The sequence below is a fragment of the Lithobates pipiens genome, unplaced genomic scaffold (assembly GCF_037356315.1).
Source record: "Lithobates pipiens isolate NorthernLeopardFrog02 unplaced genomic scaffold, aLitPip1_a1.2 Scaffold_3, whole genome shotgun sequence".
NCBI classification, from domain to species: domain Eukaryota; kingdom Metazoa; phylum Chordata; class Amphibia; order Anura; family Ranidae; genus Lithobates; species Lithobates pipiens.
In genome coordinates, this window is record NW_027507790.1 from 271250671 (window position 1) to 271276053 (window position 25383).

At 41.2% G+C, this 25383-nt stretch overlaps 1 protein-coding gene across 1 annotated transcript in view; it reads left to right on the forward strand.

Moving 5' to 3' along the window:
• Positions 1 to 25383, forward strand: part of LOC143940039 (vomeronasal type-2 receptor 26-like) — a 150559-nt gene that overhangs the window by 87161 nt on the left and 38015 nt on the right. The window contains exons 4-5 of the mRNA XM_077461087.1: positions 3774 to 4007; positions 8963 to 9086. Of these exons, the coding sequence (XP_077317213.1) occupies positions 3774 to 4007; positions 8963 to 9086 (358 nt within the window). The remainder of the gene's footprint in view (positions 1 to 3773; positions 4008 to 8962; positions 9087 to 25383) is intronic.

Genomic DNA, 25383 nt, shown 5'->3' on the forward strand with positions numbered 1-25383 from the left:
CAATTTTACATTTTGGCCTAAAAGCAAAACCTTTTATCATTTTCCATCCACTTTAAAATGATGTGCCACTGTGTGTTGGTCTATTACATAAAATCCGTATAAAATACATTTATGTTTTTGGTTGCAACATGGCAAGATGTGGAAAATTTCAAAACTTTTTCAAGGCACTGTAAGTTTTTGTTCTATATTCAATGTTTAAGAATCGTTTATGGAGCAGTCATTAAACCATATCTTTGTACAGTACATACACGACTACCAAGGTAATCAGTGTAACTGTGCTTCAACCCTATCCTTAATTTGTGTAGAAATCAGGGTAATGTGAAATGAAACTTTATATGCTAATACTTAGCCAATTATACACCAACGGCCACTTTATTAGGGATAGGTGTCCAATTGCTTGGTAACACAAATTGCCAATCAGCCAATCACATGGCAGCAACTCAATACATTTAGGCATTTAGACGTGGTGAAGACAACTTGCTGAAGTTCAAACTGAGCATCAGAATGGGGAAGAAAGGAGAAGTTTGAATGTGACGTGGTTGTTGGTGCCAGGCGGGCTGGTCTGAGTATTTCAAAAACTGCTGATCTACTAGGAGTTTCACGTACAACCAACTCTGGGGTTTACAGAGAATGGCCCGAAAAAGAGAAAATATCCAGTGAGCAGCTGTTGTGTGGAGGGAAATTCCTTATTGTTGATGTCAGAGGAGAATAAACAGACTGGTTGGAGATTATAGAAAGGCAACAGTAATACAAATAACCACTCGTTACAATCAAGGACTGCAGAATAACATCTCTGAATAACACATCGAACCTTTAAGCAGATGGCTACAGCAGTAGAAGACCACACCGGGTGCCACTCATGTCAGCTAAGAACAGGAAAATTTGGCTACAATTCCCACAGGCTTACCAAAATTGGAAAATGGAAGATTGGAAAAACATTGCCTGGTCTGATGAGTCTCGATTTCAGCTTCTACATTCAGATGGTCAGGTCATCATTTTGCATAAACAACATGAAAGCATGGATCCATCCTGTCTTGTATCAACGGTTCAGGCTGGTGGTGGTGGTGTAATGGTGTGGGGGGATATTTTCTAGGCACATTTTGGGCCACTTAGTACCAATTAAGTATAGTTTAAACACCACGGCCTACCTGAGTATTGTTGCTGACCATGTCCATCCCTTTATGACTACTGTCTTCTAATGGCTACTTCCAGCAGGAGAATGCACCATGTCACAAAGCTCAAATAATCTCAAACTGATTTCTTGAACATGACAATGAGGTCGCTGTACTTCAATGGTCTGCATAGTCATCAAATCTCAATACAATGGAGCACCTCTGGGATGTATAGGAACGGGAGATTTACATCATGGATGTGCAGCCGATAAATCTGCAACAACTGTATGATGCTATCATGTCACTATGAACCAAAATCTCTGAGGAATGTTTCCAACACCTTGTTGTGTCTATGCCACGAAGAATGAAGGCAATTCTGAGGGTAAAAGGGGGTCCAACCCGGTACTAGCAAGATGTACCTAATAAAGTGGCCTGTGAGTGTATTTAAAGTGGTTGTAAAGGCAGAAGGTTTTTTCTCTTAATGCATTCTGTGCATTAGGATAAAAAAAAAACTTTTGTGTGCAGCCCCCCACCTAGCCCCCCTAATACTTACCTGAGCCCCATCTCGATCCAGCGATGTTGCACAAGAGACTCGGCTGTCTAGGACTTTGCCTCCTGATTGGCTGAGACACACAGCGGTGACCATTGGCTCCTGATGCTGTCAATCAAAATTAGTGAGCCAATCAAAGGAGAGAGGGGGCAGGGCCATGCTGTGGCTCCGTGTCTGAATGGACACACAGAGCAGCGGCTTGGCTCAGGTGCCCCCATAGCAAACTGCTTGCTGTGGGGGCAGGAGGGAGGGGCCTGAGAAGAGGAGGATTCGGGCTGCTCTGTGCAAAATCACTGCACAGAGGAGGTAAGTATAAAAGTTTTTTTTTTTTTTTCAGTAAAAAGAAACAAGAATTTTGTATTAATTTAACCATTAGAATCTGTGTGTGCAAATGTGAGCAACACATTGAGGGGGGGTTGAGAGTTATGACAACTGGCTGCCCCCAAAAATAATATTGTGCTAAACCTGTAGCTAAATAAGAGAACCAGATCCTTCACTAAGTGGAAGAGTGGGATTTGAAAATAAAGTTAGCAGTGTCTTCACCCAGGACAGGACCTCCGTGAACATATATCCATGTATATATAGTTATTAACCACTTCAGCCCGGAAGAATTTACCCCCTTCCTGACCAGAGAACTTTTTGCGATTCGGCACTGCGTCGCTTTAACTGACAATTACGTGGTCTTGCGACATGGCTCCCAAACAAAATTGATGTCTTTTTTCCCCAAAAATAGATCTTTCTTTTGGTGGTATTTGATCACCTCTGCGGTTTTTATTTTTTGCGCTATAAACAAAAAAAGAGCGACAATTTTGAAAAAAATGCAATATTTTTTATATTTTGCTATAATAAATATCCCCCAAAAATATGTAATTTTTTTCCTCAGTTTAGGCCGATACGTATTCTTATACATATTTTTTGGTTAAAAAAAAAAAATCACAATAAGCGTTTATTGATTGGTTTGCGCAAAAGTTATAGCATTTACAAAATATGTGATAGTTTTATAGCATTTTTATTCATTTTATTATTTTTTTTTTAATTTTTTTTACTAGTAATGGCAGCGATCATCGATTTTTATCCTGACGGCAACATTATGGTGGACACATCAGACATTTTTGAGACATTTTTGGGACCATTGTCATTTATACAGTAATCAGTGCTATACAAATGCACTGATTCCTGTGTAAATGACACTGGCAGTGAAGGGGTTAACCACTGGGAGCAGTATAAGGGTTAAGTGCGTCCTGGGGAGTGTTTCTAACTGTGGGGGGGTGGCTACTTGTGGCACAAGGAGTAGAGATCAGTGACACTGTCAATAGGCAGGATGGGGAGATGCTTATTTACATTAGCATCTCCTCGTTCTTCCTCTCTATGAGGCGATCGTGGGTATCCCTGCGACGATCGAGTCCGCGGGACCTGCGACGTGACTCACGGAGCTTGCCACGCCCACTGGCTGCCTCTTAAAGGACCACGTACAGGTATATTAAGCCCCGTACACACTATCAGATTGGCTGCTGAGTTTTTCCTTCAGATTTACCAAAACCATATAATATGAGGTCAAACCTTAGGAGTTTCAATGTGTATGCAATCAGGCAGGCCCTTCTACTACATGGTTTTGGTAAATCTGAAGGAAAAACTCAGCAGACAATCTGATAGTGTGTACGGGGCTTTAGTTTGCCTTACGAGTCCTTCTGCTGAAGTATATCGGCGTGAGGTGGTCGGCAAGCGGTTGATAGAGATATCTCCAGATGAATGTTGCAGTAAAGTCCAGTTTCATGGGGCCTTTGAGGATGAGCCCAATGTGGTGTCCATCTTTGTTCCTGAGACCTGAATATAAGATCTGATGTGATGAGGAGACCCTCCAGCCATTGTACAACCAGCCTGGAATTGAGCTTTTCATCAGCAGAAACCATTGTATGGCACTGGAACTCAGAGTCATCCTATCTACTCTGCACCCTAGTGGATTTTAATCTGTCATGCATATATATAGATAGATATATACACAGATACACTGTATATTGCATTGATAAAGGGAGATGGATAAACAAGGGAAAGCAACATAAAAATTGTTTAAACTTCAGTTTTAACTTGTTTGAGGTTTTTCTGTCCTCCAGTTGCATAAATATGTGAAACAAATAAAAAATCCATATAAGACGGCAGACAGAATGACCTTCTTTGATGAAAATGGTGAATTTTCTTCTCACTACAAAATAGTAAATTTGATGAAGTCTTATCGCAAAATGAGAGCAAATTCTATTGATGTTGGTTCGTACAAACCATGGGCTAAAGAAGAAGACCAAATTCACATTGACCATAACAAAATAATATGGGATGAAGACAATAATACGGTGAGGAGGAGAACATGAGGCTCTCACTTTTTATGACATTGGCCGCCCATTGTACAGTTTTTTCACCAGATGTGTCATTTAATGACATTTAATAATGTTACCCATGAACTTTATTGCTTCAAATATTATATTAGCCTTATCTGCCCTTCACATAAAAATATAAATAACACAGAAATTAACCACTTGCCCACTAGACACTTTCACACTTTGAATAACAATTGCGTGGTCATGTTACACTGTACCCATATGAAGATGTTATCATGTTTTTCATACAAATAGAGCTTTCTTTTGGTGGTATTTACTCACCACTGAGTTTTTCATTTTTTTTGCTAAATAAACAAAAAAAAATAGAAAATTTTGCATACAGGTAATTTTTCTCCTTCACTGATGTACGCCGATCAGGCTGCACTGATGGACACTGATGGGTGGCATTAATGAACACTGCTATAGCGGCACTGGTAAGCAGCACTGATGGACACTGATAGGTGACATTGATGAGCTCTGATAGCATTGATAAGTGACACTGATGAGGAGACACTGTTGGGCACTGATTGGCAGCACTGATAAGTGACACTGATGAGGAGGCATTAATAGGCACTGACTGACACAGCACTGATGGGCACTGACTGACAGCACTGATGGGCACTGATTGACAGCACTAATGGGCACTGATGAGCATTGATTGACAGCACTGTTGGGCACTGATTGACATCCCTGATTACCAGTGCTGATGCTCCTTTAAGACAAGCCGGTTATCGGCTCTCTTCTTCTCTCTTCACAATGTCAGCATGAGGAAAGAAAAGCCCATAACCAGCTTGTGTTTACATCCTGTGATCAGCTGTAATTGAACATAGCTGATCACGTGGAAAAGGGCCTCTGTGATTGGCCATTTATCACAATCTATGATCACCTCACTCCCAGGGACACATGCTGTAGCCATCTATAGTGTTAAGCCTAATACACACGATCTGACTTTGTACAAAATTGCCCACAGATTTTTGTACAATGGGCGTCGGCCGTGAACTTATATCACATACACACGGCAGAACTTTTTCAGCCAACTTTCACTAAATCACGTTGGTTTACCTGCTCTTTACCACCACCTATGGTGAGCTTCTGTATTGTCTGATCTTTTGCATTGGTTCTGAGCATGTGTGTTTGTACTTTTTACAAAAGTCCTATGGTTTTCTGTACACACGATCGGACTTTGTGCCATTGGACTTTTGTTGCTGGAAAGTTTGTCCGTTCGCACAGCAAACAAAAGTCAGATGAAAACCGAAAAAGTTTGTCCAATGGAGCATACATACGGTCAGATGCTGCCTTAAAACAGCTAATTTGCATGTTTGTTGTCAAAAAGTCTGATCGTGTATATGGGCCTTTACTCTCAGACTATGGGGTTCTCCATGGGGAATGACTTCTGTCCCCCCAGGTTAAAGTAGTTAAAACATGTGTAGCACAGACCCCCGAAGGAGTTGGCTTGGTTTGATTTGGGCCTGCACTTTGCTAATAAACCCCACTAACTTGACTCAGTCCCCTTGACACAGCTGTGGTGCAAGACAGTACATTATAATATAACACAATATACCTGTATTGACACGTCAGGATCCCCTGGCTCCACCTGCTGGGTGAAAACAACACTCCACACAACGAGGTACTTAACCAAAGTATATTTTTCTAGAAGTATTGGCAAACAGGTTACAATAATTATGCTGTCATCCCAACATAGAATGACAGAACAATTACTTTTGATATAATAATTATAAACAATGTAATAATAAGGGAGCTCCCCCTACTTTCATAGCTATGTGTGAGATCTCACTGAAAGCACTCAGTCTTTTTGATCTTCTTGTCTTCGCTAGCAATGATAATTCCTTATAATTTGTAATCCAAGGGTTAAAGTAATTAAAGTTGAATTAAGAATGATCTTAGCGTTGCTTCTGTAATTATAATACAATACTTGAGATGCAATAGTAAGTAGGCCCTATGCCGGACTAGTGTCAGTTGCTATACTTCTCTACCGTGGGACTATTGATCCCAGTGAGGCCTGTATATAAGTCTGACTAGGTGCAAAGTTTAGTAAACTGTGTGCTGTAACCCGCTCACCAACTGGATCAAAAGCTTGGTATGGTAACTTTGGTCCGGTGTTTGCAGCTTGCTTCTATGTCAGCTGGCTCCGTCACTCCGTTCCATTCCGATAGGTGGACCTGGTCTTCCGATGCTCAAACAAGTGTCTCTGAATCTTTCCAATCTGTTCACTGTGTCTCTGGCCCTTCAAGTCACTCCCACAAACAAGCAGGGTTGCACTCCGAAAGGGCAATAGGCTGCTTCTTCGGGGAGGCCTCCTCATAAGCCCTCACAGGCAGGCCATGAATTCCCAAGACAGCTAAGATGGACGCTCAGGGTCCTTTTATGTCCTACACAGCATGCACTGTCAGAGAGGGTGTTCATGGGTAGGTCACCTGGCATCCTGGGTAAAAAGGTCAACTCTCCAGTGTAAATAACAGTCACTTCTTGTAAATAGTTCAATGCTTGTGAAAGCAAAAAATAATTTAAGTCCACTATCAGTGTTTGGCCGGTAGATGGTGCCAAACACTAAGCCATAGAAACGTCCATAGACTTTCATTATAAATGTTAATATAATTTAGTAGGCAAGGATACCCACGGTACACATGTTTGTAAACCGTAAAGGCCCATACACACGATCAGACTTTTTGACAACAAACATGCAAGTTAACTGTTTTAAGGCAAAATCCGACCGTGTGTACGCTCCATCGGACAAACTTTTTCAGTTTTCATCTGACTTTTGTTGGCTGTGCAAACGGACAAACTTTCTGGCAACAAAAGTCCGATGGAGAAAAGTCCGATTGTGTGTACAGAAAACCATAGGACTTTTGTATAAAGAACAAACATGTATGCTCAGAACCAACGCAAAAGATCAGACAACAATACAGAAGTTGACCAAAGGTGGGGGTAAAGAGCAGAAAAACCATGTGATTTGGTGAAAGTTGGCTGAAAAAGTCCTGCCGTGTGTATGCAATACAAGTTCACGGCCAACGCCCTTTGTACAAAAAATCCACGGGAAAGTTTAAACAAAGTCCGATCGCGTGTATGAGGCTTAAGAGGCTTAAGAGAGAAAAATTCTCTTTTTTCCTTCTGTTTGCTCTATTAAATATACAATTGTAAGCATTTTGTTATACCTGTTCAAATTACAAAAAAAAAAAATAGGGCAAGGCTGACACCAGTCTACAAAAAAAAAGACACTTTAAAGTGCAAGTAAACCTATATACAGTAAATAAATAAATATATATATATATATATATATATATATATTTATATATATATATATATATATATATATATATATATATATACATATATATATATATATATATATATATATATATATATATATATATATATATATATATATATATATATCTGTATCACTGTATTCGGTTTTAATTTTTGGGAATTCTTTGCTGTTTCTTACCTGGAGATCACACCAGTAGCAGCACTTCCTATAGCAGGCTGACAAGACTAATCAACATCATTAAATTATTATCAGCATTTTAAGTCTGCCATGAGTTCTCCTCCAGTGTGAGGCGGTGGTGTTGTCAGCCTGAAATAAGAAGAGTTGTACCTGGCAGGATCTCCAGACTGTACACCGAGAGACTCGCTGGCAGTTCTACTGAAAAATAGAAATAATAATATGCAATGGAAGACACAGATAAGGAGAGACAGAAACAGTTTTCAACATACTCTTATTTAATCTCCAATGTTATTTCACATAAGTAAAACATTTATTTTCACTTCCTTTTAGAAGTTGGAGTCTCGGTGTGTGGACTCTTGTTTGCCCGGATACAGAAAAAAGCCAGGATCTTCAATCCACTCTTGCTGCTATGACTGTTTTAAGGCAAAATCCGACCGTGTGTACGCTCCATCGGACAAACTTTTTCAGTTTTCATCTGACTTTTGTTGGCTGTGCAAACGGACAAACTTTCTGGCAACAAAAGTCCGATGGAGAAAAGTCCGATTGTGTGTACAGAAAACCATAGGACTTTTGTATAAAGAACAAACATGTATGCTCAGAACCAACGCAAAAGATCAGACAACAATACAGAAGTTGACCAAAGGTGGGGGTAAAGAGCAGAAAAACCATGTGATTTGGTGAAAGTTGGCTGAAAAAGTCCTGCCGTGTGTATGCAATACAAGTTCACGGCCAACGCCCTTTGTACAAAAAATCCACGGGAAAGTTTAAACAAAGTCCGATCGTGTGTATGAGGCTTAAGAGGCTTAAGAGAGAAAAATTCTCTTTTTTCCTTCTGTTTGCTCTATTAAATATACAATTGTAAGCATTTTGTTATACCTGTTCAAATTACAAAAAAAAAAAATAGGGCAAGGCTGACACCAGTCTACAAAAAAAAAGACACTTTAAAGTGCAAGTAAACCTATATACAGTAAATAAATAAATATATATATATATATATATATATATATATATATATATTTATATATATATATATATATATATATATATATATACATATATATATATATATATATATATATATATCTGTATCACTGTATTCGGTTTTAATTTTTGGGAATTCTTTGCTGTTTCTTACCTGGAGATCACACCAGTAGCAGCACTTCCTATAGCAGGCTGACAAGACTAATCAACATCATTAAATTATTATCAGCATTTTAAGTCTGCCATGAGTTCTCCTCCAGTGTGAGGCGGTGGTGTTGTCAGCCTGAAATAAGAAGAGTTGTACCTGGCAGGATCTCCAGACTGTACACCGAGAGACTCGCTGGCAGTTCTACTGAAAAATAGAAATAATAATATGCAATGGAAGACACAGATAAGGAGAGACAGAAACAGTTTTCAACATACTCTTATTTAATCTCCAATGTTATTTCACATAAGTAAAACATTTATTTTCACTTCCTTTTAGAAGTTGGAGTCTCGGTGTGTGGACTCTTGTTTGCCCGGATACAGAAAAAAGCCAGGATCTTCAATCCACTCTTGCTGCTATGACTGTGTCCCATGTTCAGAAGGGCAGATATCCAATCTGCCTGGTATATGTTAATAATATAGAGTATATATACACATATAGTATGTTTTTCTACATTAATTGTTTTTAACTTTAACGTGAAATTCACAGATGTGCGAAAATCTGTAACATATATATACCTGTGTATATATATATATATATATATATATATATATATATATATATATATATATATAATATATATTACATTTATAAAATCAAAACATGACATCTTACCTGCAAATTTTCTTTATTTTATAAACAACTGCTTGGGAGCCAGTCTATATGATGTGATAAAGCCACAATTTAGTGCATTAGGAACAAGATTCCATTTTTTTGGGATAAATTCTGGTGTCTGTTTCGCAGACTGGATAGAAGTAACAGATGCGGAAAAACTGCGCTTTGGGTGTTGGTTGTTTGCCTCACACTGTAAACCATTAGAGGTACTCTTGATGAAAGTAAGAACTGGCCTTGCTGTCAAAAATGTTAATTACCGTATTTATCGGCGTATAGCACGCACTTTTTTCCCCTTAAAATCAGGGGGAAATTATAGGTGCGTATTATACGCCCCCCCCCCAACGTTTCTCAGCTTCTCTGATGTTCTCGGCGGCTTTCGGCTATTTTCAGCTGCACTTGGCCGCTCTCAACCATTTGCGGCTGCACTCGGCCATTCTCGGTGTCCGAAAATAGCCGAAAGCCACAGAGAACGGCGAAGAGCTACCGAGCGCTGCTGAGATACACAGGACATTAGCTCTGTATCTTGGCCGCGCCATTTTTAAACACCAAAGACACAGACAAGGCTGCAAATGACTGACAAGGCTAAATGGAAGGCTGCAAATGATTGACAAGGCTAAATGGAAGGCTCCAAATGACTGACAAGGCTGCAATGGAAGGCTGCAAATGACTAACAAGGCTGCAGTGGAAGGCTGCAAATGACTGACAAGGCTGCAATGCAAGGCTGCAAATGACACTGACAAGGCTGCATTAATGGGAATTTAAATGTAAGTTTTTTTCCTTAAAATTCCCTCCTAAAAATTTTTTTCTTTAAAATTCCCTCCTAAACTCGGGGTGTTTGTTTTATGCCAGAGCGTGTTATACGCCGATAACTACGGTATATGCACCTGTCAAAAAGGTGAAGAAAAATTAGGTCCTTGGGTGTTCATTGTGTCCATGAAACCTATGCCAAAAAAATTCTTGCTGATAAAATCAACAATCTAGGCAGTGTAGACAGTTTTTCAGAGATTCCAGATCCAGAAAACACTTATGCCTCGTACACACGATCAGACTTTCCGACAACAAAACTGTTGAATTTTGTCCGAAGGGCGTTGGCTAAAATTTGTCTTGCATACACACGGTCACACAAATGTTGGCCAACAAGTACACATGTAATGACGTACTAGACATACTACGAGCCCATAAAAACTAAGTTTACTAGTCACGCGTTACCCTTTGGGCACCTTCTGCTAATCTTGTGTTTGTAGAAATTTGGTGAGTGTCGATTCACGCTTTTCAGCCTCGTCCTTGTCAGTTTGTTTCTGTTTTTCAGGTTGGGCTTTTTGGTTCATTTTTGTTTTTCAGTGCTTGCTTGTCAGTTTGTTTCTGTTTTTCAGTGCATTCTTTTTGGTTCGATTCTGATTTTCAGTGTGTGCTTGTCCGGTCATTTCTGATTTTCAGGTTGTGCTTGTCAGGTCCTTTCTAAATTTCCATGCGTTCTGTCAGTTCTTTCTGAACGGTCCGTTCGTATACTAACCATGTGGCATTCTCGTCGAGAGATCATTCTATTATTGTTGGGCTTGGAGTTATTGCTTTGACCCAAATCAGGTCCAGGAACAGGGGGGGAAGGAGTTCTTGGATCAAGAATTGGTTGCTTAACCTCTTCAGCCCCAGAAGATTTTACCTCCTTCCTGACCAGAGCACTTTTTACAATAATTGACAATTGCACGGCCGTGCGACGTTGTACCCGAACAAAATTGACATCTTTTTCTCCCCACAATTAGAGATTTCTTTTGGTGGTATTCGACCATCTCTGCGGTTTTTAATTTTTGCACTATAACCAAAAAAAGAGCGACAATTATGAAAAAACACAATATTTTCTACTTTTTGCTTTAATATATATCCCAATTTTTTTTTTTTAAAAAGCAATTTTTTTCTCAGTTTAGGCCAATATGTATTATTCTTACATATTTTTGGTAATAAAAATCGCAATAAGCGTATATTGATTGGTTTGCGCAAAAGTTATAGCTTTTACAATATAAGGGATAGATTTATAGCATTTTTATTATTATGTTTTTTTTACTAGTAATGGCAGCGATCTGCAATTTTTATCATGACATATCATGGCATTATTACAGCGATCAGTGCTACAAAAATTCATTGATTACTGTAAAAATGTCACTGGCAGTGAAGGAATTAACACTAGGGGGCGATCAAGGAGTTAATTGTGTTCCCTAGTGTGTTTTCTAACTGGAGAAGGGATGGGACTGACTAGGGGAGATGACTGTTCATACTTTGCAGGAATAAAGGATCTGTCACTTCTCCCTTCAGAGAACCAGGATCTCTGTGTTTACATGGCAAGAAGTAAACATCTCTGTGTTTAGTTCTTGTCATGTTACGAGCAATCGTGGGAGCCCAACAGTCATCGAGACTGCCGGGCACTCACATCAGCTCCGGGGGCTAGTTAGCAGGACACATGCATGCGGCAAGTCATCATTCCTTAGCAAAGGCTCGTCACCACCTTGCGGTAGTTGGCGATGGAGAGAAGTTTCCAGAACATCCCATTTACGACTGGAATCTCCCCCCAGGCTTTGGGAATCATTATTCCAGAGACTTGTTTTGCCATCATTCAAGTCCTGCAGTAGGACTATATTCGGGTAAGTTTTATCCTTTACATCACATTCTATGAATTTAATGTTTGCTAATGTATTGTATTGATTCCTTCATTCCATAATCCCCATTATTTTAATATACTGTGAATGTCCTCTTTGTCCTCATGCATGCTGTAAGCTTATAATGCTCCTTTTTTGTCCTTCATGCAGATTTGCCTTCACTAACCTCCCCAGCATGCTATCCTGGGCCCATACACACCTGGCCTAGTAACTTAACAATGTATTTTGCCAGCTCCATTTAATGCTTACCCTAAACACCTCCTAAAATGTTTACAAATGTCATTGTTGTCCTTAAATTCAGGCAGAGTGCAAGAGGATATATTTTGAGGTCTCGTGTGAGTTGGAATCCTCCCTCCCCTCGAACAGAAATTCAACCGATACCAATACTCTATCTGCTGACTTTGCCAAACCTGTACACACTAAACCTCTTTTGCGGTCATATTTATGGATGAATTCACCAAAGCATGTAGTGCAAAGGCCTGCCTGAATACTTTAAAATGGGACTGTTGAAAGTTTTAGTCTCCCGTTATCTTGATAGGTAATAAAAGAATGTCAAAATGTGCTTCAATTTGTACAGTGTGTATCCATATTTGTGGATTATGACACTTCTTACCTGTCCAGTGGGCTGCCAATAGTATAAGTAAGGAGGGACTGGCCAAAGTAACACATTCTTTATACATTTAGCTCTCAAGTGGAGAGGGTTACCTGTCCAAAACATCTACCCATACCCTCCACGCATAAATTTTTTTAATGGGCCACCAGAGGGGGTGAGGAATCTGATATGTTGACATTATACATTTATCTTTAAATACTAATTTAAAGAAATATTGTACTTATGTTGGCCAAGAATGTGTCTAATCTACTTGCAATGTTATGTGCAAAAGTACTAATTATATTTTTCTTGTTTAACTCCACAGTTTCCTCCCAACCCACAGGAATGGCAGACTGTGGCTTCCCAGTTTCACCATCAGTGGGATTTTCTCAATTGTGGTGGCACTATTGATGGGAAGCAAGTAAGGATCATACCACCATCCAACTCGGGGTCTTATTTCTACAATTACAAGGGGTTTTGTTGTATTGTGATGTTGGCAATGCTGTCAGCCAATTATTATTATTATTATTATACAGGATTTATATAGTGCCAACAGTTTACGCAGCGCTTAATTATGAGTTTCTCTACCTGGACGTTGGGAAGAACGGCAGAAACTCTGATGGAGGAGTGATCACCCAGACCGAGTTCTACAGATGGCTACAAAATGGCACATTGCAGTTGCCACCCCCGGAGGAGAATGTTAAGGGCCTCAATTTTGTTTTTGTTGCAGATGAGGCCTTTGCTCTGGGGGAACATCTCATGAGGCCGTTCGCCATGAGGAACATGACCCCAGAGCATAAGGTTTTTAATTACCAGATGTCAGGTGCCAGAAGAGTGGTGGAGAATACTTTTTGCATAATGGCAAGCCGGTTCCGCATCTTCCTTATGTCCAAGAACCTGGCCGAATATAAACGGAACCATGTCGTGTTGAGCTCCTGTATTCTCTGCAACTACCTAAGGAAGAATGCAGCCAGCTATCTGTCCTCAGTTTCAACTGAGGCCGACTTTGCATCAAAAAACGCCATTGATGATGTTATTGTTGTTAATGTATGTAATGCAATAATGATAACAATATTCATCCGTTTCAACTCCTTGAATTAATTGCTTGGAGTCCCTAAACTGCCCTTATTTTGGCATATTTTACAACAGCTTGTCACTGTAACCACACAAACTTTACAAATACACTGGTAGAGAGCATTGAAATAAGAAGCCACACATTGTTGAGTATAAACCATTTTACTCCAAGCACATTCACATGTGCGTTATAAACAGTTTTTGAACAAGCCAACATCTTAGTGTATAACATGTATGTTTGACATTAATTTGCCATTTTTGGGGCTAAACTGCATGTTTACAAACATAACATACACATTCCCAACTCAGGAACTTACAAAGTTAAACTTTGCAAAAGTGAAGGCCATATGGGACATTAGTATGTCAAAACTGTGTTGATCTTGCCTTTGTCAGAGGTGGTGATCTCACCCATCTAAAAGCCAAATTTTGAAGATGCACACAAATTGTGAGTTCAAAATTGGATTTCCCTCATGATCCCATGCCTAAATGTGTGTCTTTTCCCTAATTCTATTTTGCTTAAGCCCCAAAACACACAGTGTGTCAACATGTGCTATCTCCCATCATAGGATATCAATGTATGCATTTTGTTGGTGCAACCCCTTCCTCCAAACTAAAGTAGGTGAGAGGAAGGGGTTGCACCCCCAAAACAAAATTCTAGTGCAAAGTGGTTTTACCTTTTTGAAATAGGCCCCAGTGTGTCCAAATGTATTAGCTCCTATCATGGGGATCAATGGACATGTTTTGGGGGTGCAACCCCTTCCTCTAACCTACTTTAGTCTTGAGGAAGGGGTTGTACCCACAAAATGCATACATTTGTCAGCATTAAATGGAGCTGACAAAATACATTGTTAAGTTACTAGGCCAGGTGTGTATGGGCCCAGGATAGCATGCTGGGGAGGTTAGTGAAGGCAAATCTGCATGAAGGACAAAAAAGGAGCATTATAAGCTTACAGCATGCATGAGGACAAAGAGGACATTCACAGCATATTAGAATAATGGGGATTATGGAATGAAGGAATCAATACAATACATTAGCAAACATTAAATTCATAGAATGTGATGTAAAAGGATAAAACTTACCCGAATATAGTCCTTCTGCAGGACTTGAATGATGGCAGAACAGGTCTCTGGAATAATGATTCCCAAAGCCTGGGGGGAGAGCCCAGTCGTAAATTTGATGTTCTGGAAACTTCTCCCCATTGCCAACTACCGCAAGGTGGTGACCAGCCCATCCCCACTTGCTGGCTCATGTCTCCACGGATCGCTGGACACAGCTGATTTCTTTCCCAGCGCTCTGCCGCTGATGCTGCTGGTCTCTCCATCTACAGACTCTGCCTGCCAATGGAACTAAAGTGGACTGTATACTCGCACAGCACTTATCCTTTATGTAAGTGAGACATTTACCTGCTTTTAATAAATAAATGCTTTTTACTGACTTGGCGCTCGTCTACATGTTTTCTTTCTATATATGAGCTGACTTCACTCTAAGAAGAGCTGCCGCTAGTAACATTGCAGAGACATTATCGGTTTTCCATTTGCTGCAGCCAACAAGTAATTCCCTTTGGATTCATCATACTACTCAAAGTACTTTTATACTTTTATATCTCTGAATGAACTCTTGATATCAGACTGATCAAATCAGACATTTATGGTCTTAAAGCGCCGGCACCTTGCATTGTTTTTTCTGACATTTGGGTTTCTGTATGGCCCATGATTCTCATCTTAGGCTGTCATTTTTAAGATGTCCATCATCTCCATCTCTTCAAAGTACATATTTTAGGCATTATATCTCCTCCTGGATCAGGAACTGCCTCAATACGGGCTTTCCTTGTTGTTGCTTTCTGCATGAACCTGCTGTCTCTCCGCCATTTGCTTTCCCACTGGTCCAAAAGAGAAGAGGTGGGGAATACACTAGAAAGAAGGACAGGGGCATAGTTTGATGCATGCACAGTGTATAAAAAGCACAACGAACGGTCGCTGTAACAGACGTTGGTACGATCTGTAAGTGGAGGATGGGAGATCGTTTTCACACAAAGGGACGTTGAAACAAAGGTACAATTGTAAATTGGGGCATCAGTGGTTAGTGTCCTATACTGCTTATAGATTGAGGCCTATATTGGGACAAGATTATGAAAGTTTATCCTGACATTAGGGTTTGGGTTGTGTTGTGTCTTGCAGAGAAAATGGTGGATAAATTTACTGCCCCTGACTTTAGCCAGCAATACCGGGAGCTGCCATGTCTATAGCAAGTAAAATTCAAGGATTATTCCAATAAAATCAAGAGGAAGGCAGCGATAAAGAAACTGTTGGAATTGGTGAAGCATGTTTATCCTATGGCAGACATCAATTATTTGAAGGCCAAAATTGGTAGCATGCGGAGCACTTATAATAGGGAGTGCAAGAAGGTCCAGGATTCCCAGAGATCCGGGTCATCAGCATATAACATATATGTCCACAGGCTGTGTTACCACAACAGCCTGCATTTTTTGTCAGACCATACCGAACCCAAGCCTTCGCTCTCAACACTTTCTTCCTGAGGTCCACCCTGGGCATTCGACGCAGGAAGCAGATGTGGAGGAGATCAGCTTGACCCAGGTATAGCATTGTTGAACATATTTGTGGGCAAAAATTGAATAATGGTAACTAGATATTATTGATCAAAAATTTCTGAGTAATCAAAGTGGTTTACATACCAATAGACAGTAGTGGCAAAAAATGATTGGGACAAGAATGAAAAATGCTGAGGTTAGAATGATAGTCTTTTCTATTTGTTAACATCCAATTTGCAACAGCCATGAGCTGAATATTATGTGTGATTGATGAACAAAAACCTAAAACTATGTACCATTTTCATACACAGGAAAGTCGCAGCCTCAGTCAAAAGGCAAGAGTAGGCCATGCCAAGCAGCCTGACTGAATGCCAGGTTCCTCCCCTCCACCCTCCAACAAAAAGTGCCAGGAAAAACAAAAACGTGGATAATGCCACATCTGAATTCCTCCGGCATGCAACAACTGCCATTAGCTCAACCCCTAATTCCCAGGAGGCTTTTAGCTGCATGACAGCAAATAAATTAAAATAAATGGAGGAGGACCAGCGCATAATGTGTGAGGAAATCATCCTCAAGGCCCTGACCAAGGGTAAAAAGGGCCTAATCACCCCTAAAATGCACCTGTGCGAATTTGATCATCCTCCTCCACCATCTCCACCAACAACTCAGCCACCCCACCCACCACAGCAGCAAGGCATACCATGGCCAATGAAGCAACACCCCCAACGAGGCCACAGGGCTGGGGATTATCCCCAATATCATTTATAATTTGAGTTTATCTTTTTTTGGGTGCAGAGAATGCATTTTTAATTCAATTTCTTTCATTTGTGTGTTGAGAGCGATGGCCTGGATTTGGTGTGGTCTGGCAAAAAATGAAGGCTGTTGGAAGACCACAGCCTCAGGACATATATGACATCTGCTACTGCTCCCGATCTCTCAGAGTCCTGGACCGTATTGTGCTGTCTATTAAATGGACCCCTCAGGTTACCAATTTTGACAGTCAAATAACTGATGTCTGCCCTGGGTTACAAACACTTCACCAATTCCAACTGTTTCTCCATCATTGCCTCTTGATTTTGATATGGCTTTGTGCTCCCTATTGATTTCAAATTTTTGATTTTGAAAAATACTTGGCTATGTATTTTACTTTAATAAAGGGCAATTTGTTTGTGAGTGGGCAGGTATATTTCAAAAATACAATGTCAAATTAGCAAGGGAGACCAACATAGTTGTATCTTTGAGGTTAAAAACACAAGATAATAATGGTGTTGTGGTAACTTGACAAAAAAAATGTATTATTCTGGAGATCACCAGAAAAAAAATATAATAATAAATAATTTTGTCAGAACTCTGTGAATATCACCAGCAAAACAGCTTCATTATTATACCACTATAAAGTAGAAGAGAATGCGCTGCATTGAGAGATTTCATAATTTGCCGCGTCACGAATGTGATATCTCAGTTACGAACACTAGTTTTACAAGACAGAGCACTTTCGGTTCGTCCTTGCTTCCGAGCATGCGTGTTTGTACTTTTTTTTTATATTCTTTATTTTAAAAATTATCAAACATTGACTCTTCTATACAAAATTCCATCTACATAGCAAAATCTCCGTTAAATACCCTCTTAACCCCCTCTCTCCCTCCCTCCTCCCATCCCTCTCTCACTTGATCCTTCCAATATTGTGACTCACTAACATTCAAGCAACTTCAGGTAGTTTTCAGTTTTTCTAAATTGCAGCCATTGCCTCCACTTGTTCTGATACCTCTCCTCCAATTGCTCTGACTTAAAAATCGTATCTTCGATATTTCTTATCCTTTCCAATCTTGCTACCCATTCCTTCATTGTGGGGGGATGCTGGGTTTTCCATCTTCGCGGGATCAAAGCTTTAGCTGAGTTCAATAGGCAAGGGATCAGGGACTGTCCATACTCTCTCTCTCCCTCCTCTATATTGTGGAATAAACACACCCATGGATCCCTCCTAATCCTTTCACCTGTTATGTTGAAACTTGCTTCTATTATTTTCCCCCAATATGACTGTATTTTAGGGCACTCCCACCACAGGTGTGCAAAAGATCCCACCACCGAACATCCTCTCCAACACGTTAAGGGGTTCTCTTTACTAATTTTATGTCCTTGCTGTGGGGTTATATACCACCTAGCCAAGAGTTTGTATGACATCTCTCTTGTTTGTGAGTCTTTAGCTACTGAGTAAGTTTGTCTCATTATCCTATTTCTCTGTTCATCGTTACTTAAAAAACGTATTTCTCTTTCCCACTTCCCTAGGTAGTCAGGGTATTTGTGTTCCACTGCTTCTATCAGAATTTTATATATTTTTGATGTCCTTTTTTCAAGGCTTTGATGGCTCACTAGTAGTTTTTCTAGAGGTCTAAGTTGTTCCTTTCCCCTAAGTGGCTGTGGCAAGGACTGGGTGAAATAGTGTAGTTGTGAATATCTCCATTTTTCTAGTGTCTTATGTCCCCATTTCCCTATAATTTCTTCATATGTGCATAATCTATTTCCTACCATAACCTCATGTAATCTAATACTATCTTTCTTAGCCCACCTACTGAAATATATGTATTCCTCTTGCCCTGGTCTAAAAAATATATTATCCAGAAGCGGAATTAATGGAGAGTTGCATACCCAATCATGCCTCTTATTAATTGTATCCCAGACCCGAAGTGCATTTTTTGTCAGTGTACTTGTGTTAACCCCTACTTCTCTACATTTTGCTGATTTTTGCTATTTTCCTAATAGCTGCCAGGAGGGGTTCTAATGTCATTATGAACAAAAGCGGGGAAAGTGGGCATCCCTGTCCTGTCCCGTTGAAAAGCTCAAGGGGGCAGGACAGGGTCCCATTAATTCTTATTCTGGCTTTGGGGTGATAATAAAGAGCTTCTATCCATCTTCTCATCCTTTCTCCCATTCCATAATGTCTCAATGTTTCAAAAAGGAACCCCCAACTGACCCTATCGAATGCCTTTTCAGCATCTATCGACACGAGTACAGTGGGGGTACCCTGCCTGATTGCTTCCTGCATTAACATAGTGGTTTTCAAAACATTATCTCTCCCCTCTCTCCCTTGGATAAATCCCACCTGATCCTTCTGTATCCAATCTGGCACATAGGGCCTCAATCGTTCCGCAATAATTTTTGAGAACAGTTTTATAGCTGAATTCAAAAGGGAGATTGGCCTATAGCTTTCAACTGCCATAGGATCCTTTGCCTCCTTCAAGATTAATGCTATATGTGCCAGCAATGTTTGTTCTCTAAATTCCCCCCCCCCCCCCTCCCCAATTCATTAAAATATTCGCACAATTTTGGAGCAAGTTGTTTTTGGAATTTCTTATAATATAGGATCGGGAACCCGTCGGAGCCAGGGCATCCTCCCGCAGCTGTGCTTTTGATTGCTCTCTCCACTTCCTCAATTGAAATTGGGGTTTCTAGTGAGTCCATTTCTTCTTGCGTAGCCCTGTGCAGATCTTACCCCCCTCAAATAATCCCTTATTTCCTCTCGGGTCGCGCTCTCCCCACTATGTCCTATATTATAAAGGGCACTGTAATATGTATAAAACGTGTCCACTATCTTCTCCGGTAGGTTTTGCACTTCCCCTTTCTTATCTCTCACTTTTGGGATGAAAGTTCTACTCTTTTTTTCCTTCACCCTCCTGGCCAACCATTTACCTGATTTATTTCCCCATAGATATCTTTCCTTGTCTAGAATATAATAAGCGGCCTTCCTCTCTTGCTCTAGGCAGTCCTCCAGCTCTCTCTTCTTCATTATTAGTTCCTGACTCTCCGGGATCCCCCTAGGTCTCCTACTCTGTTCCAGTTTCTGTATTTCCTCATACAATAACATTTTCCTTTTTTCCCTCTCCTTCTTTTTCCCTGCTCCAATCCCAATTAATATACCTCTTATTACTACTTTGTGTGATTCCCATAGTATTGGGATGGGGATTCCTGGGGTATCATTCAATCTGAAGAATTGTTCCACCTCCTGTTCAATCCTACTTACTGACTCCTTATCCTGTAGCAGTGATTCGTTAAGCCTCCAGTTTGTCCCCAGTCTACAGACTCCCCCCATCTCCAGCTGAATTTTTACTGGTGCGTGGTCTGAAACCGTTATTGATTTTATTTCGGCTTTCCTCAATGCCGACAAAAACTGGTGCTCTAGAAAGATATAATCAATTCTGGAGAAAGAGCCATGGACCGGGGAGAAACAGGTATAGTCCCTGTCCCTTGGATGATAAATAGCTAAGGCTTTTAAGAACGTTCTCTGTTTATCTTTAAGGGGCCCACTCCTTCCCTCTGTGGCATTTTTTTTAGCATCCATATTCCAATTAAAATCTCCTGCTAATATCAATTTACCCTCCTTAAAATCTTCTATTTATCTTGACACATTCATTAGGAATTTATCGGAATTCTTATTCGGAGCATAGACATTTACAATTGTACATTTCATGTTTAGTAATATACCTTTTACACACAGGTACCTCCCCTCTGGGTCCACTAGTCGCTCTTCTAGTTCAAATCTCGTTGCTCTACCAAAGCCAATCGCCACTCCTCTTGAATAAGAGGAAGGGGAATCCCCATAAATCCACACGGGGAAGTCCACTGAGTTTATTCTAATACCTGAAGTATGTGTTATGTGTGTCTCCTGGAGGCATACTATATTTGCTTCCATATGCTGTAGCTCATCGTTAATCCTATATCTTTTCCTTTTTGTATTTAAGCCCCTAACATTATAGGTAACTACATTAATTACTACCATACTTTACTTCTAAGAATTGATTAATTTCCTCTCTTTTTGATGCGTCCAGTGAACCCAGCGGAACCCGTTCCTACTACCTCTATGGAAGGATCAAGTGAGAGCCCAAAAAAAAAAGAAAAAACATAATATCCCCCAGTACCCCACACCCCACCAAAATTCCCTCCCCCCCCCTATCCCACCCCCTCCCCTCTACCTCCCTCCCCTGTCCTATAACGGAACGTCTCAAAAGACTGGGTAGGGCTCCCCCTTTCCCGTTATTTCTATGGTTCTGGTTGACCATCATCCATGGTCATCTCACATCCATAGTATCCCTAGGACTCACATCCATGTCCATAAGAGGCACCACCCCGTCCACCCCCCCGCCCCCCCCCCCCGCTCCCTCAACCCCCTCACCTATATTCCTACATTAAATTCGTACATTGCTGATTTTCCCTCTTTCTTTCCATGCGACCCGGGACTCCTGGTTCACCCTATTTTTTTTTTTCCATGTCTCCCCTACATCTTCATCCCTCTCCCACTCTAGCTGCGGGGCAGGATTTATACCTAACCGATCGCAAAATTCTTGCAAATCCTCCGGGAAGCGTAGAACCGCAGAACGTCCCTCTTTCTTCCCAATCAAGCATGCCGAAAATCCCCATTGATATGGGATATCAGCCGCAACCATCATTTCCATAAGCGGTTTTAAACGTCTCCTTCTCCTTAGTGGCTCCACCACTAAATCGGAATAAATCTACAGTTCTGTGCCCCCGTAGGACACCCCTGGGCTTGTTCTAATCCTTCCCATCACCTGCATTTTTTCCTCAACATAATGGAACCTCACTATTACATCTCACGGAGCTTCTGACCTTATTCCTGAGGATCATGTTATCCTATGTATTCTATCTATTCTTAGTGGTTCTGATATTGCCTTATCTAGCAGGGGATTAAATATTTGTTGGGCTATTTCTCTGAGCGTTGAATTACTATGGGACTCCGGGAGTCCTTTTATACGTAAATTCTCCTGCTCCGGTTTCCTGATCTTCTAACTTATACATTAATGTTCTATTTCCCTTTCGTAGCACTGATACCTGCCCTAATATTTCCTCTATTTTCTGCTCATGGGCCTCTACTCTATTTTCTATCTCCTCTACTCTCCCCAGTACTTGTCCGATATCTGCCCTTATTGTGGCGATTTCTGCCTTTAGAGAGGTTTCCATTCTTGAGAACATCTCCAAAAGCATCTCTTTTAACTGTGAGGTTTGTTCTAAGGGCGAGGTCTGCCCATGCCCTCCCAAAGCTAGCTCTCCTACCTCCGTGTCCACCTCTTCCCCTTCCTGCACTCCCTCCTGCCTGCGGGGATGCTCTTCCCTCCTCTACTTTCTTCCCCCCTCTGCCTACTAGGTCCCGACCGCAGAGGTTTCTCCGCTCTAGGGCTCCCGATCTCCTCTTCTCTTATACTGGAGTTTGCGGCCATATATTTCTGAATTCCTACCGGGCTTGAGACTGGGGTAATCGATTTATTAGTTTTACTTGACTTCCCCCTCATGATAGCCGGGGGGGGGGGGGGGCACTCTTCGACAAACAGAGCATTAGCAGGTTGACAAACAGGTTATTGGTCCTCAAACGCCCTCGTAACTTACGTTTTCTCTGATCCCACCTAAGCAGTTATTTTATACACCACCCCACCACCTATACCTTTATCCCCCAACGACCCTGATTCAAGCTCATCTAACTCTAGGTTCCGGGCCTATTTCCTTAGTTTTACACACAAATTGGTTACTAAACCTTCTGAGGCACCGCCCTATTTTATCCGTCTAAACACCGTCCACATTGTCTACATGTATATACATGCGTGAACCATCAACTGATAAGGCTTAGCACCAGGGTATGATTAGACAAGAGTCTGGGGAATCGCATTAGTGGCCTTCTTCCTCCACCTAACTCCAGCGGTGCGTCAATAGTTTTGGTTATTACTGAGAACCATAGGAAATTTTCTCCATAGGAAATTTTACACTTATAAGTCCAGCACAATAGGTATTCTCCAGCATTACCAGTCCTCCAATTAAGCAGTTTCCAGTCTCCGTTATTCTCCTTTAAACCCCAGTCTTTTCAACTCAGATCAGGCAATAGACAATGATCACAAATAGGCACTTAGATCATTTCTCCCCCATCAGTCTGGCTTCAATTCTTTAGCACTATCTCTGACTGTTTACTTGGGGTGACACATAGGCACATAGGCAACAGTAAATCCTCAGTGATACAGTCCACTGTCTCTTACATCTTTCTTCAATGTCAGTTGACAATACCACTTCTCTAGTATACCAATAGGGGATTATAGTGCAAAACCCCTATATTCCTCAGGCATAGGGACACACTCCAACTTCCTCGCCCCAGGTCTTCTTCCTCCTTCAATACTACCACGCTACCCACACAGAGCTACATCAAGCCATCAAGCTACATCAAGCCCTCACAGGCTGTCACGCTTACCGCCTCCACGGCTCAGGCTCTGCTGGGTCTATCCAGCTGTTCTCCCATCCACACTCTGTATCCTCCGCGAGCGGGTGTCTTCCTTCCTTCCCAGGCAGCAGAGCGGTGTGTTGGTGGGGGTAGGTGAGCGGAGGTCCGGGCAGTAGGAATCACTCAGCTGGCCTGTACTGGGGAAAAGGCAGGCATGCCGCTCTTCATTCCTATGCACCTCACGGCGCCTCGATCAGCTGGCCGGTCCGTACGGATCTGTCGTCAGCGCGGTGCACCACATTCAGCAAGGGAGAGGGCAGAGGGAGAGCGACGGGGTATGCGGAAGTTCAGGCTCCTGAGCCGCGCCCCCTATGTCAAGACGCTCATCCTCTTGCACCTATTACCGTGTTTGTACTTTTGACTTTTGTCCGACTAACTTGTGTACACATGATTGGAAAATCTGACAACACACATTTGTTCGTGGAAAATTTGAAGACATGCTAGCCAGCACTTGTTGGCAGAAAGTCCGACAACAATTGTCCAATGTAGCATAAACACGGTCGGATTTTCCACCAACAGCCAACATTTCCCAGCGGAAAGTTTGATTGTTTGTATGGGCCTTTAATCTTTGGCATAGGGGCCTAATAGCTGCTGCTAATCCAGGAATAATTTATTTTGTAAATGTCAGCTAGTCAATAGAGTTAGTGGACAGACACGCTCTTTTATTTTTCAGCCCCTGTTTAACAGGGGCATGTAATACAATTTTTGATGCAATGCTTTGCAGCAGGGATAATTCCTGCACTCCAACTAGAGTATCTGGGAGAGGTTGCAGTGTCGTGGCACCAGCAAACAGTGCCCAAGGCCCAATTTTTCAGCCCCTGTTTAACAGGGGCATGTAATTACAATTCTTGATACAATATTTCACAGCAGGGCCCGTTCCTGCACTCACCAAGAGTAACCGTGAGGACTTATAGTGTTGTGGCACCAGCACCACCACCACCACCACAACCACAACCAGACCCTTTATCAGCTTAGTTGCCCTTCTTCTTTGTACTCTCTCCATTTCCAGTAAATCCTTCCTGAGGACTGGTGCCCAGAACTGGACAACATACTCCAGGTGCGGCTGGACCAGAGTCTTGTAGAGCGGGATAATTATCGTTTTATCTCTGAAGTTAATCCCCTTTTTAATGCATGCCATTATTCTGTTTGCTTTGTTAGCCACCCAAATGCATTATTTTACATTTTTCTACATTAACTTAACTTAGTATCGTACGCAAATACAAAGATTTAACTGTTTACCTCATCCTCCAGGTTGTTTAAGAACAAAATAAATAGGATTGGTCCCAGCACAGAACACTGGGAGACCCCAGTACCCACCTCTGGCCATTCCGTGCACTCCCCATTTATCACCACCCTCTGAACTCACCCTTGTAGCCAGTTTTCAATCCATGTACTCACCTTATGGTCCATGCCAACGGACCTTGTTTTACAGTCAGCGTTTATAGGGAACTATTCAAATGCTTTTACAAAATCCAGATATACCACGTCTACGGGCCTTCCTTTATCTAGATGGCAACTCACCTCCTCATAGAAGGTTAATAGATTGGTTTGGCAAGAACAATTCTTCATGAATCCATGTTGATTACTGCTAATGATACCATTCTTGTTACTAAAATCTTGTATATAGTCCCTTATCATCCCCTCCAAGAGCTTGCATACTATTGATGTTAGGCTAACTGGTCTGTAACTCCCAGGGGTGGGAATAAAATATTAAATATTGGTGCTACATTGGCTTTTCTCCAATCACCTGGTACCATTCCAGTGAGTAGACTGTCAGTAAAAATGAGGAATAATAGTCTGGCAATTATATGACTGAGTTCCCTAAGTACCCTCGGATGCAAGCCCTCAGGTCCCGGTGATTTATTAATGTTAAGTTTCCCAAGTCTAATTTTAATTCTGTCCTCTGTTAACCATGGAGGTGCTTCCTGTGATGTGTCATAAAGATAAACACT